Source organism: Eptatretus burgeri, chromosome 7, assembly GCF_056783735.1.
Source record: "Eptatretus burgeri isolate ZD-2024b chromosome 7, Ebu_testis_v1, whole genome shotgun sequence".
NCBI classification, from domain to species: domain Eukaryota; kingdom Metazoa; phylum Chordata; class Myxini; order Myxiniformes; family Myxinidae; genus Eptatretus; species Eptatretus burgeri.
In genome coordinates this window covers 65,930,135-65,945,414 of record NC_140967.1, presented here as the reverse complement: position 1 = coordinate 65,945,414, position 15,280 = coordinate 65,930,135, and the positions used below count along the sequence as shown (strand labels likewise).

At 45.3% G+C, this 15,280-nt stretch overlaps 1 protein-coding gene across 4 annotated transcripts in view; it reads left to right on the top strand.

Moving 5' to 3' along the window:
- ANKRD11 (ankyrin repeat domain 11) overlaps positions 1-15,280 on the top strand; it is a 222,452-nt gene that overhangs the window by 179,669 nt on the left and 27,503 nt on the right. For all 4 annotated transcript variants that reach the window (XM_085888864.1, XM_085888861.1, XM_085888862.1 and 1 more), the window contains 2 exons: positions 2,081-2,179; positions 2,446-2,589. In XM_085888864.1, the coding sequence (XP_085744990.1) occupies positions 2,081-2,179; positions 2,446-2,589 (243 nt within the window). The remainder of the gene's footprint in view (positions 1-2,080; positions 2,180-2,445; positions 2,590-15,280) is intronic.

Below are 15,280 nucleotides of genomic sequence, written 5' to 3'. Positions count from 1 at the left end.
GTCAACGAAGCAAGGCAGGAACCACAAGCTCGCGACTCGAGCCAGAAGACGACCATGAAGACCAACCCTCGACCAACCACTCACTCCAACTCTCGACCAACCAACCCAACAACCCTCAAACGTGTGACGAGTTAGACGATATATATATATAGCCATATTCACATCTGCTCCATTCTTGATATACAGAGTATGAGTGACTAACAACAATGCGTTAAATGTAACTTTTAATATAACTCCATTAATTTATATTTTCACCTTTTACTATGGACTGGCTTGGGAATGTTTGTTGATCCCACACAAACCCATAACTTTGATATTCTTATTGGACTCTTGCTGTAATACTGGCAGTTAAGGTTCAAATCTGTATACTGTACTGTGTTGTGATGATTTGTCGGTTGCCTCCTGGTAATCTTTTAATTTGTGAAAGTGCAAAACTCCTTTTTTATATCTTCGTGTTGGAACTTCATGTGGTTTATCACACATCTAATGCATTACCCATTCTTTGCACCAAGTAAAAAAATTCCCAACATTGTGAAACTGCAGTGTTCTTTTTCTGGCGAATTGCAAACGTCAGTTGCTATGGTTCTGTGTTTAAAAAATTTGGAAATAGATATTTCCAAATATTGCGTTTCTCGATTAATATGCTGTAGAGTGATGCAATGCCATGCTTTCAGATAAATCGTCAAAGCATGAGGAAAACAAAAGAGAATCAGCAAACAAAACATGAACTGGAAGTAAATCCTGTGAGAGAGAGTTTTGTACCCAACTTCCCCCTCAAGTTTTAATGTCAGATTCAAAATCCAGAATTTTTCCATACAGGTCTAAAACATTCATTTTCATTATTGTTTAAATAAGGCTTCGTCACATTATTTACGACTGTGTATTCGTCAGTGTTTTGGGACAGTGGTCAATAGTTGAAATCTTATGATTCATTGTGGATCTAGAATGGCACTCGGGAGATAGCATGCCTCCACCAGGCTGAACAGTTTACGTTTTGTATCCCACTTATAGGCCGGATCTGGATTCGGACCTGAACCAAAATCTAATTGGCTTGTTCTCGTCACCTGACCAACTCATCCACCTCATTTTGTCTTTGCTTGTCCACAACTTTTTGAAATATCATCCAATATCTCATTTTTGGTCCCATCTCTGATGAATTCGTCCTTGTCACACACCCAACCTCTCCACCAAATTTCTCCGAATCCATCCACAATCTTTTGAGATAACCTGTTCATAGACAATCAAACACACAGACAGGATTAAAAACTTATCCTCCATCCACCTTCGGTGGCGGACAACAAATTGTTTGTTATACATGAATGTGTGATGTTTGGGGTGAGATGTTTATTCAAAAACTCATAATGTTGTATGTAGTAAGACTTCAACCTGTGTAGAAAGGTCACCAGGGTCACATGGTACAATATATATCTGGTTACTTATGAGTATATAATCTTGCAATTGTGAGCAGTTTGTAGAGAAAGGGACTCTCATGAGTGTTCTCTATCTCTATCTGTATCTCTATCTGTATCTCCATCTCCCTCTCTATCTCCATCTCTATCTCCATCTCCATCTCCATCTCCATCTCCATCTCTATCTCTATCTCTCTCTGTAAATGGAAAGTGAAGCAGTGGAGGAGGGATGGGGGAACAGCGGGGGAGAGGGGGGAGGGTGAGCGGGGTTGGAGAAAAATAAGAACAGTCAGTCAAGAGTTGCTTTGTTGTGTTCCATGACATGCCATGCCGGAGTGCTTTGATTTTGAAACAAACTCAAGTTTAGAGTTCACCCACTTGCTGTTTTTCGAATGAGTAAACTTCAGTTGTTGTGACAAGCTTATCATACGAAAATAATTAAAGACAAAGTAAAAAAGTTGTTTCAGAATGTTTTGGCAAAACAGTTCAAGTCCTCAATGTCATCAATGTGGTGATGCAAGCTGATTGAGGGTATTTCTCTGAGCAATTCAGCTCCTTCATTATTCAAAAAATATGCATTTTTGTCCCTGATAACACCTGTCGTGCAATAAACTTTTAATCAGAGGCTTGGCCAAAAGCATATTGAGATTCCTATGTTGCTTTCCTTTCAGATCACCCCTCCGCCTTCACTCTCTGAGCCACTGAAAGATCTCTTCCGTCAACAGGAGGCTGTGAGGGGAAAATTAAGACTACAGCACAGCATTGAGCGTGTATGCTTCCCTTCACATGCCTCTCTCTCCTACCCACCCCTGCTTTCCCATTTCTTCCACTTCTTGCCACCACCTCATTCATAGACAAGATCTTTGTCTGCAAAGATCATTTGTCTGCAAGATCTTTAATTTCCAAGCTTCTTTCATTTCACTTCCCTTCTCAATATCATCTTTCCCATTGCAATATCCTGGCTTAACCACAACACAGTAAACTGTACATCTCACCTCACCTCAACTCCCCATTTCTCTTCTGAATGTACCTGCAGGAGAAGTTGATCCTGTCATGTGAGCAGGAGATATTACGGGTTCACTGTCGTGCGGCACGGACCCTCGCCAACCAAGCATTGCCCTTCAGTGCCTGCACCATGCTGCTGGACACGGAGGTGTATAACATGCCTCACACACATCAGGTGACGGTTTATCATGCTGTGACTATTGATGATCTGTAGCTGTCTGTGGACGCATTTGAGTATTCACTTGAATTCAAGAGAATGTGTAAATTCAATGACAAGAGAAAGCGCAGTACCAAATCTCTATTTCTACAAGTACTACTTCTTTAACAGCCACAATTAAATACCACCTTCATGTGGGGTTGACCAAGAGGGAAATTGGCTCAAGTCTGTTATGAACTGGTTGGTCTGGCCTGGAGCTAATTTGGGCAAAAATATGTAATTTGTTCAGTGTGTCGGCAATAACTCACCTACTCTTCACGAGAGCCAACAATGGATTCTTACCATCTACCAGATAATGCTATCGGATGGGACACCCACCTAAACTTCCATCTGAAGGACGGCACACTTTTTGATGCCCTTTTTATGAAGCACCGATCCGACAGTTAATCGTCGGGCCAAAAATCAAACCCACGCTAGACACCTCAAAGGTAATTTTGCCACAATTGGCTGTTTGTAATTCCATTATTGTAGTTATACACTGTACAAGTGTCAATCCTTTGTTTCTTTTTTCGTTGAAAGAAGAATTGTTTACAATTTAAACACATCGAGTGTTTCAACTGAAGAAGTCACGGTATTTTGAACAGACACAGGTATCTTCCTTTTCTTTGATGCTCAGGAGGTTTTTTCATCCAACTTCTTGGATTCATAATGTTTTTGCCATCAAGTGCCATAAATAGTTAATGCTTAACCACATCTACCTTCATACCAACCCCCTTTCCCCCATGTCCCTTTCTAATTCAACACATTACTGTCTACTGTAATACATTCAACACATACGTATTTTGTACGTGCAGCAGGAGACAGGGTTTTGCAATCGCTTCTGTGTGTGTATCTGTCTGTGTATTTTTGTCAGCTTTTTCATGAAATTTTCAATAAACCTTTATTATGAGAATATAGACAATATTTAAAATCGGATCAAAATGTGAAAGGGCAAAGTCCTAGTGTCGATAAATATCCCAAATTAACCCCACCACAGCGCCTTAAGCACGAGACACTCCGTTTTTTAAAATCGCTTTCTTTATTTATTTAACATTGACCTTTTGTGTGTCTCTCCAGGCCATACCATTTTTACCAATTGAGCTTTTGTCATCAAATCTTCAACAAACTTTTATTATGAGAACTAGCAAAGGTACCCGGTGTTGTCGGGGAACGCTGGGTCCATCCTCCCACCCCTTCCCCTCTCTCATCCCACCTATTCCCATTCCCCTACCTCCTCCTACCCCACTCTGTCCCCCTCCCTCTGGACTCCCACCCCACCCGCCCTCCCTCTGGACTCCCACTCCTTCCCCTCCCTCCGGACACCCACAAATATAATTATGTTTTACCACTCATTGGAATAGCAGTATTCAAATAAAGTCAATGACTTCATACACAGCGACACATTTTAGAAAATTACTTCACACCACATATTTTTTTATGATTTTTCACATTAGGTGACATACATTGCACGGAGGCAACCATCCTCCTATCAACCATCCTCCTATAGTGGAGGTCCCGAAGGCTTTTCCCCAATCCCATCATCCGTTGAGCTGCCCTGCAAAGGGCAGCTGCACAGGAGGTACTCCCACGGAGTGTGTTTTCAGTTTTCTTTGCTTTTTTTTTTTCAATGTGTTTTGCGGAATACACTGTTTTACGGTGGCCGGAGTGCAAATCCTGCCACCAACCTCCTAGAAAAGAGGTACCCACCTGCAGGACATCCACAAACACAGTTGAGCACCAGATATGGATCGCCATTGGCTCACAAGGAGCTGCGCCCTTTGACAGGTTTTGTTTTTAATCCTGCTGGGTGTCCATATCCATACAACCTCCACCAGGAAACCTCAAAATAGCGCAATTATTTAACACTTTTTTTTTTTTGCCTGTGAATTAACACTAACATAGCACAGGTGACTGAACTGCGTACGTAATACCTCGTCATCCACTTCACCTGACCACGCCGTTTACTCGGACACCGCTCACTCGGACATTACCACATCACTCACTTGGACCTTACCACGTTACTCACTTCACCTTACCAGCATCGTAAAAAGACGTGTGAACTGTGAAGATGTGCACTGGAGGTCTCTCAAAGTTCCACCCATTGTTTCGCTGAATATGGAGAAGGAGGAATATTCTTTTTATTATTATTATTATTTTCTTGTTTTATGGCATTTTTCAGAGCTGTGAGGCGCCCAGATATATCAGTGGGAATGAAGGAGCCTTTAAGTAATCTATACCATGGCTTGCAAATGAACAACCAAGCAGCTTGTCGAAGTCGTGTAAAAAAAAAATATCACATCATTTTGAGCGGGTGAAGCACTGCCCGATGCACCACACAACAACACCATGGGGCCCAACGCAGGCAAGTGGTGTCTGAACTTTGTCCGTCGAGCTATGTATTTTTGGTTGTATTTTGCAGAGTGACAATGCGGGTACTTTTGCCGTGTATCTCCATGGCTTGCAAACGAACAACCAAACATCTTGTAGAGTGCTCGCCAAGTGGCTTAAGCACTGAAACAAAATGGTTGATCAGGAATGCTGGCTTGGTAAGGGATAACAAGCCAATTGGATCATGGGACACACCCGCAAAAACAAAAACGTCACTAATTTCTTAATATTTTCAGATTTCACTCCAGATTTTCAGATTTCACTCCAGACACTTATTTAGTCCACAAGATCCGATCCTCAAAGCCAAAATCATATTTCGATAACGTACTTTAATTTGTCCGTGAGAGGTCATCGTGAAAAATGACATCATGTTATGCATAAAATCGCTCCAAGCTCCTAATTTGAAAAATATAGCACTGACAAAAGTGATGTATACAGCAATTCGTAGGTATGAAAGTCAGACATTCGATGATATGGGTGAGGAAAGTGAAAAAAAATTGAGCACTTTATCGTAAAGAAACTGCTGTGGCCTGTTGCAAGTCAAGGAATTTTTTGAGCAGGCCGAACAAAATGGCAGCGTAAGAACCCAGCGATGTGACAGAGGGTTGACCAAAATGGCGCCCTGCCATCTTGGTCATCAAAATAAAGACCAGCAACTGCACCATGGTCCCAAGAAGGAAGCCAGACAGAACACACACACACACACACACACACACACACACACACACACACACGTACATATACATACAAACACATATATTATGTACAGGTAAGTACTTACAAAAATGTATGTACTTACAAAAGTACTAACAAAAAAATGTTTTATTTGACGTTATAATCTTAACTGAGAGGCAAATGACTGATTTCCCAACTGCCCAGATCATAAGCTGGGCACTGTTTTTAAATCGAGGTTTCAATCTCTTCAGCCCAGAACCTCCCCAACCGGCGGATCCACAACCCCGGTCGCATGTCCATATCAGTAGGTTACTCAACATAAATGGACCTAAAACCTCAAAGTTGTGTCCAGACATTCGGTCAACACAGCAATGCAATATCTTTATTCAAACGTATTTAATTATTACTTTTATTTAAAGTATTACTGCCGATGAATAACTTTCACCATACACCACTTTATCTACTATACTAAAAAAATAGAATATGTTTGTATGTATGTATGTATGTATGTATGTATGTGTGTTTGTTTGTTTGTTTGTTTGTTTGTTCGTCCTTTATAGGCGGCCGAACCGTTGGATGGAATCAGATGAAACTTGGCAGGAGTCATCCTTGGGACATGAGAATGGACATGGGGGGGGGGGGGGGTCAAGTTCAAGGTCAAGGGGTCAAGGTCACCCGGTAACTTCAATTTTTCAATTTCATCCGATCGAGACGGGACGAATGGAATTCAACAGATAATTGTACCCGCCCATGGGTGGGTACTTTGCTAGTCTATACTAATAAAAGGCTGTGTGTGTGTGTTTCCGTCCCCTCCATAACTCCAAAACTATAAAACCTAGCAGCCTGAAACTTTACATGCATACTAAGAAAACACCAAGGAAGTGCAGGAGTGAAAATTGGGTGTTTGGGTTAATTAAAACACCCCTTTTGAAGATAATTAACAGCCTTATTTAATTATATCCTTCATCAGACGATCCTCGGCCACCTTGCTGTCTGGGGTCTTAAGGCGTTTCCTGGGTAACCTTACTGGGGTCTGAAGCCACCATGTTTTGCCCTGCTCAACCTTATTTTGACTTGGAACAGGCCACAATGATTTCTTTACGATAAAGTTGTTTTCACTTTACTCACTCATATTATCGAATGCCTGTTCATCATAGCTACGAATTGCTGGGTATATTGCAATGCTTATAAACATCCGGAGACATCAGTGTTCATGGCTTGATATTTCTGGCGTCTCCAGGAGGTGTATGTTTAATGCGTGGCTCAACACGTAACAAACTAGCCGTTTCTTCACAACCGTTTCGATGGAGTGCTTCCTCACTCATGTTATTGAATGCCTGTTCATAGCAACAAATCGCTGGGTAAATTGCATTGCAATGCTTATAAACTTCCAGAGACGTCAGCGTTTGTGGCTTGACATTTGGGACGTCACCAGGAGGTGTATGTTTAATGCATAGCTCATCATGTGCCGAAATCTAGAGTGAAATCCGAAAATTTTAACAAATTCAATATTTTTATAACAGTGTATTTATTTAAGCAAAACATTCAACTTAACTTTTTCTCCTGTTTGGACAATTATATTGACTGAAGAAAAAAAATTATGGAATGTGCAGAAAGTGTAAATTCATTGAGTGAAACGCCATGCTTCGTAACCTGCTTCTGCAATCCATGACGGCACAGTCCACAGGGAGTCCTTTTTTCGGCAATTACATACACAGTTTGCTGTTACTGTTTTGGGCGATTTGTTAACATTACAAAATATTGATATAAATATACTATTGTAGTTCTACCATTATATTAATCTTTGGTAGTTTCTGAAAGCAAAGAAATTTTTTTGTTGTTGCTGCAAGTGAAGAGGCTTTTTTATTTCTTCATTTTTTGCTTTTCACTGTTTTGTGTGTGCTTTCATCACAAAATATTAATGGAAATATACAAATAGTTACTGCAATATATTAATAGTCTGTAGTTTCTGCAAGTGAAGAGGTATGTTGACAGCACACGTGGATGTAGTAGAAATAGAAGCAAATTATTCTGTGGGGTATGTGCTTGCCTGTTCTTGGTTAAGTGAGTGGGTGCATGGGTTTCGTGGGCACACGATCTGAACTTGAACTTTGGTCTACCAGAACCTGGAGGGGGAAGCAGGCAGAGATGCTGCTGCCTCTCTCTAGAAACTTTGTAGACAGTTCTTGTGGCTGATTTGATTGTCTGACATCTTTTCATTGAGGGTGTGCTTAAAGTCTATGATTGCACCCAAACATTAGCCAGGGTGATCTACAAGATTTTAGAGTGATAGACAAATTTAGAATAAATACATAAATAAATAAATAAAGTTTGGAACCCAGGGAGATTGAAAGCAACAAATCCACAGGGTGGATTAAAAAGGTGTGAAGAAAATTTAGAAGGGGTAGATAGCACACTTAAACCCAACGAACCTGCAACGACTTGCACTTCGGGTAAGGTGCCTTAATGCTTACTGTCCCAAGGGTTCAGTTTTGCTAGAAATTGGGACATGAGTAATTTGGATGAGAGTGAGCGAGAGTGACTCACTGGGCAGTAAAGGGATTGGAAACCAAAATTGTCTTGTGTTGATGTCTATAATGTGTAATGAATTGGATTGTGTTCCAGAATGAATGCAAATTATAACATGTAAGCAAGCCATTGCAGTATCGGAACACGATCCCCATTTTACATTGCATATATATATATATATATATATATATATATATATATATATATATATATATATATATATATATATATATATATATATATATATATATATATATATATATATATATATATACTGTGACGTCCACGGGACTTGAACAGTCCCGCCAACGTAGAATGAGCCGAAACGATGGAGGCGGTTTATTTATTTATAACCCAAACATGGCGGTTCTAATCGCTCTACCGCAAACGGGACGAGGAAGGTGGCACGAGTCACTTTTCACTGAGTTGATGATGTTTATTCGTTTTTACTATTAACCAGAAATAACAAGACTCGGCAAGAAGAGGGATCCGGGGCGATTCGACGGGATGGTTTGGGATCGGGCATGGGGAAAAACACAGACAATTCCAATGAATATAGAGATCTCAAACCTTCTAAGGCGCCAAGCACACACACACACACACACACACACACACACACACACACACACACACACACACACACACACACACACACACACACACACACACACACACACAAAACGTAGCTATTTCTGGTGGTCAGGCTGGACCGTGGTGTGGACGCAACTGTCCCTGGATCGGCGTCGGACGAGCTGGCTTTGCTCTCGTCAGGGGGGCAGGAGAAACCGTGGTGCTGTCGACCTCCTGGTCTTGGCCCAAGTCCGCTCACAGCCGCCAGGGAACCAGTTCTGGCGCCAAGTTGCGAGCAGGAGAGGGAGGCAGGTCCGCCCGCCGTTCGACCCCGTACTCCGAGTCAGCAGAACCCCAGAGCCAACCAAGGTGAGGCACGAGGCTCAGCAAGGCTCCAAGACACGATGAAGAACACGAACGACTGAGCGCAACAACAAGGACGCTCTCCGCGCAACAGCCTCCCCACCAAAAAAACACGATCTTCTGGTTGTAATCTTCTTCCTCTTCCTTTTCGACCCCGAACAGAACCTTTTTATCCTCCTGCCCTCGTCACCTCCAATCGAGCCGTTTATTGGCCCACCGCCGTCGCCTTCTGCCAATCGTGATCACGGGGCGGAGCCATCCGCTGCACTGTCCTGTGACGTCACGGCCAGTCTCCAGAGAATACCAAAAAGGGGTTTACGCAGACACACTTACCCTATCCCGTGTCCCTATCTAATTACGTGACAATTATCATTTCCCCCCTTGAAGAAATGAACATTTACTAGACAACTTATCACCACTGAATTGCTACTTATTACATCGAGATCCTGGTAAACTCGAACAGCATGGCATGCCTAATTAAACATCCTAATTACCCTTTGAATGCATACCACCCCCCCCCTCAAACGTAACACTGCCCCCTCCTCTGGTACCGCAGCTCCTGCAAGGTATATCACAGGCGCTACCGTACCAGCCTTAACACTTACTGACACACCTAATTTACCAAACAAAATAAAGTAGGAGGGGCAATGGGCAGCGAGTCGCAGCTAACTTACCTATCCTGCTTAATGTACTACCCCCTTATGGCCTTATCCTCGCCTAAACAATCATTCGTTTTTTTTTTGTTTTGTTTTTTTTTTATCACATGAGGGCAATGAGCGAAGTTGCACTCCATCCTCTGGATCATCGCTCTTGCCCAGCACTCTTCCAGTGATCTGGAGAGGAGAAACAAAAGGTTCCACAAAAACACAACACTTATACTTTACATTCCTACTCTAAGCCTTAACGACACTATTCACAGGATATTTACACTTGACCGCCTCCCCCAGTGGATGCTAATAGACCCAGCGTTACCTGGGGAGCCAATTTTCAAATTTGCTTGCCCCAAAATTATGCGGACATCATGCCCTTGCTGCACCTGTCAAGTTGTGCGGGATCGGGTGGGACTCACACATCTTCACAACACTCACACCATGGTCATCATCACATTTCTAGGTCATGGTCCTCATTTTAATCATGCAGGCTGAATCCCGTCATGGCCGTGGGGTGGGCTACCACAAGATGATGGGGGCATCTCAGGTGCAACCATGCCCACAGGTAAGCTTTAGTCCAACCCAGACGCTTCTCCGCCCCGCTCCCTTTGATTCCCTCCCCCCAGGTAGCCATCAGCTCTAATCCCGTACAACACTCTGGAAGGGGTCTCACTGGCTCCTCTGGCCTTCCTGGGTCGCCAAGGTCCTACCCGCCTTGGTCGCCCAACCAGACCCTCTCCCAGTTGCCTCCAGACACTGTCACCATTAGCCACCAGGTGGTGAATCTCCTTGAAGGGGGTCGCAATTCACGCTCACCGTGAGCTTCAGCAATCCCTGTGGACAAGCACATCATCCCCACCCACAAAACGCACATGACTCCCCCACCCCATCGGCCTTACATGTGACACCTGCATTTCTAACACTTCACCGACCATGACCTTCCCTGTAACCACACCATGCCCAATAAAAAAACAATGTGTGCACCATACATTTCACTTCTTCACTTAAAACAACTCACACAGCACTTCTCACCCGATCCACGCACCAGCCATTGGACAGCCACTTGTGCCCGCTTTGTTACCAATTACCCACTGTCCCGATTGTCACTCTAAAACCCAGCAGAACTTCCAAACCCATGCCAATTTTCCCACAATTCATTTTTTTTTTTTTTAAAGGAGGCACTTCGCCACAATCTCACCAGCCGTGCATGGCCCAATATGCTCAGCCCGATCTAGTCTCCCGGACCCCTGACAGTGATCTCCGGACCCGACCTATGAAAGGGCATCTCGGATCGACCTGGCGGTTCAGCAGGAGGATTCACCCTCTCCGAGTCTAAAAGTCTATTGGAGGGTCCCTCCATCGCCGGGTACCGGCAATATCGTTGCATGTGTCCTCTTCGCCCGCACCGGAAACAACTCCCCATAAAAGGCCCCCGTGAGTATCGGTGAAATGTCTCTTGCGGTTCCGGACCCCCTCGGCCATAATCAAATTGCTCTTTTGGCTGGGCTGGACCCCGCCGCTTTGGCGCATCAACTACCGAATTACCCCTTATCAAACTTGACAGTTTCTGGCAAATTTCCTGAAACATTTGGGTAATTACAATTTCTCCCAGCCCCCCTCCCAGATCCTGGATCTCCGCCTGTCGGATCGTCACCGATGGCCTCTCTGGCACCCGACCCGGCCGCCTCCACGAGGCCAGCCTGGCTGCGCACTCAGCCGCTCGGTGAACGGTGGGTGGATCCTGTAGCTCCACTAGCGCTCGGACCTCAGGGTCCGGAAGAGCAGCTAAAAATTTCTCTAGTGCCAGTCTGTCCCACGCCTCCACTGTAAGGTCCCGATACGCGATCCTGACTGATTGGTAAATGTCCTGTGCCAGCTCCTGCACTGTCTCACCCGGCTTTAATATGCGGTGCTGGAGCTGGGCCCGCACCAGATCACAGTTTGCCGCAAACCCAAACCGACGGCTCAACGCCTCGCAAATGTGGGAGCTGGTCAACATCCCCTCCTCGATCACGTTTAACACATCTGCGGCTGGTCCCCGCAACGTTGCCACCAAATTCCCTGTACGTTCCTGCTCATTCCATCCGTTTAGTCGGGAAATGCACTCAAATTGCGTCAGAAAAGCTTCAACGCTCCCTGACCCGTCAAAATTTACCAGGGGGATCACTTTTACGGTGGCCCGCTTCTCAGTTTCTCCCTTGTCCGAATCCAGCCCAGGGATCAAACACCCTTGTGGCTGCGTATCCCATTTCGGAGCCCACTGTGGCCAAACATGTTTTGTGGTGAGGGTCTCATGGGTCAATTTTTCCTCCTGTTCCAAACGTTGAATGGACCGATTCACCTCTTCCCGCAGGATCTTCTGGGCCCGCACAACCTCCTCCAAGGCTCCGTCGCGAGTATGTAGCTGCTCCTCAACCAACCCGGACACTCTACTTACAAAAGACGGCTCTACCAGGCCTTTATCCAAGACTTCATCTTGGCTCATAATTTTATCTTGTTCATCCAAACGAGCCTCCAATCCTTTTACCTCCTCCGCCAAATTCATCCCTTGCTTCCTCAGCTCTCCCCACTCTTCTATTTGCAGCTGCATATGAGCATCCACACAGGCACGATGACGTTCCAGGCTTTCATCCACTTTATCAACCCGAATGTTCGTTGCATCAATTTTATCTACCAATTTTTTCCGTATATTTTCCCCCTCCAATGTAATTTCTACCTTTGTTTCCTCCAATCTATCCTCGAATTTGCTTTGTATTTCTCCCAATTTAACATCCACACACTCCTGCATCTCAGTTTTCATTTTCTCCATCTTTTCCCCCAATTCATCCCTCATTAAATCAATCCGTGCACCCAACTGTACCCCCATTACCCCCAATTGATCTGTCATTTCTGCCCTCTGTGCCGTCATTTCTGCCCTCTGTGCCGTCATTTCTGCCCTCTGTGCCGTCATTTCTGCCCTCTGTGCCACGAATTGATTTGCTATTTGTGCCGTCATGTGCCCTATTAAACGTTCCAACATTGTCTGGATCGACATCGCGCCGGTTTCCGGCGCTGCCGGCCCCGTTACGGGCAATGAAGCACGGTCCACGCTCGGAATGGGGGAGGTTCCAACCCTACCCCCGTCTCTCCCCTCTTCCCCCGACTCGCTGCCAGACACGTGGCCTTCCTCCTCAATCATCTGCACATCCGCCATGGTGCAGAAGTCCCGTTTGCCGCCAATTAATTTAAATTTGAAAAATCCCGCCAAAATTTTCCCACGCTCGCGCGCTTTTCTGTAGTAATTTTAGATTCCAATTCGTGGCGAGATTTTAATCCTGGTATATAATTTAGAGGGGTTCGAACATCCAACACCCTGACACCAATGTGACGTCCACGGGACTTGAACAGTCCCGCCAACGTAGAATGAGCCGAAATGATGGAGGCGGTTTATTTATTTATAACCCAAACATGGCGGTTCTAATCGCTCTACCGCAAACGGGACGAGGAAGGTGGCACGAGTCACTTTTCACTGAGTTGATGGTTTATTCGTTTTTACTATTAACCAGAAATAACAAGACTCGGCAAGAAGAGGGATCCGGGGAGATTCGACGGGATGGTGTGGGATCGGGTGTGGTGAAAAACACAGACAATTCCAATGAATATAGAGATCTCAAACCTTCTAAGGCGCCAAGCACACACACACACACACACACACACACACACACACACACACACACACACACACACACACACACACACACACACACACACACACACACACACACACAAAACGTAGCTATTCCTGGTGGTCAGGCTGGACCGTGGTGTGGACGCAACTGTCCCTGGATCGGCGTCGGACGAGCTGGCCTTGCTCTCGTCAGGGGGGCAGGAGAAACCGTGGTGCTGTCGACCTCCTGGTCTTGGCCCAAGTCCGCTCACAGCCGCCAGGGAACCAGTTCTGGCGCCAAGTTGCGAGCAGGAGAGGGAGGCAGGTCCGCCCGCCGTTCCACCCCGTACTCCGAGTCAGCAGAACCCCAGAGCCAACCAAGGTGAGGCACGAGGCTCAGCAAGGCTCCAAGACACGATGAAGAACACGATCGACTCAGCACAACAACAAGGACGCTCTCCGCGCAACAGCCTCCCCACCAAAAAAACACGATCTTCTGGTTGTAATCTTCTTCCTCTTCCTTTTCGACCCCGAACAGAACCTTTTTATCCTCCTGCCCTCGTCACCTCCAATCGAGCCGTTTATTGGCCCACCGCCGTCGCCTTCTGCCAATCGTGATCACGGGGCGGAGCCATCCGCTGCACTGTCCTGTGACGTCACGGCCAGTCTCCAGAGAATACCAAAAAGGGGTTTACGCAGACACACTTACCCTATCCCGTGTCCCTATCTAATTACGTGACAATTATCATTTCCCCCCTTGAAGAAATGAACATTTACTAGACAACTTATCACCACTGAATTGCTACTTATTACATCGAGATCCTGGTAAACTCGAACAGCATGGCATACCTAATTAAACATCCTAATTACCGTTTGAATGCATACCCCCCCCCCCCAAACGTAACAATACATTTAATTGAATGACAGCAGGGGAGGAAATTAGACGTTGGACTGTGTGGGTGGGGAAGATATGTGGGACCACAGGAATGGATCAAGCTCAGCGGTGACTGCCCCCCCCCCCTCCCCGAGGTAATTTGTCCCTGGCAGCCGGTGGTGTCTGGAAATGGAGATCTGTTGGATGGGGAGGTCTGGTTAGGCGACCAGTGGTAAAGAGACCCCTGGCAACCCGTATGAGGCCGTGAGAGCCTGGATGTGTGGAGACCGTCCCCGACAGGGCAGACAGCAAAAGAGCTGTTTGGCTGTCAGGGACCAAATAGTTGAAGGGGGGGAGGAAGTCGTAAGTCGGGCGACTTGTTTTTGGACTGCGAGTACCACAACTGGAAGAGCCCCCACCATTTTGTTCGGTACTTCCCCGCTGCCCAATTGAGGATCACACATGTGCGTAATAACATTTAAGCCGTGGTCTTGCAGGGTTGGAATGAATGATTGATATTGGGTTTTTATATGAGTGTGTGAGGAAGATTCACTGAATACATGCCACTAACCTGTACAGGAGAGACAGGGCTCGCGGAAATTTGGATTAGGTAAATTGGGATGGCTCTGCAGGTCACATCGGGTATAGTGGCATCCACCGAGGAACGCAGTCTTTAGAAGGGGGTTGTACAAACGTTAAAATTAATTTTTTGGTTAAGGTTTTGTCTGGTATTGTAGGTTTTTGTGTGTGTTTGCTGACGTTTTCTAACCGTCCCAGGAGTTAGGAGGGAAGAACTCAGAGTTTTGCAAATATTTGAATTGTTGTGTTTAAGGGGTGTAAAACATTAAGGAAAATAGGCAAGTTAGCTACGGCTGGCTTCCCACAGCTCCGACTAATTTATTTCATTAGCTAATTCGGTGTGTTGGTAAGTGGTAAGGCCGGAATGTTAACGCCTGCATCGAACCTTGCAGGAGC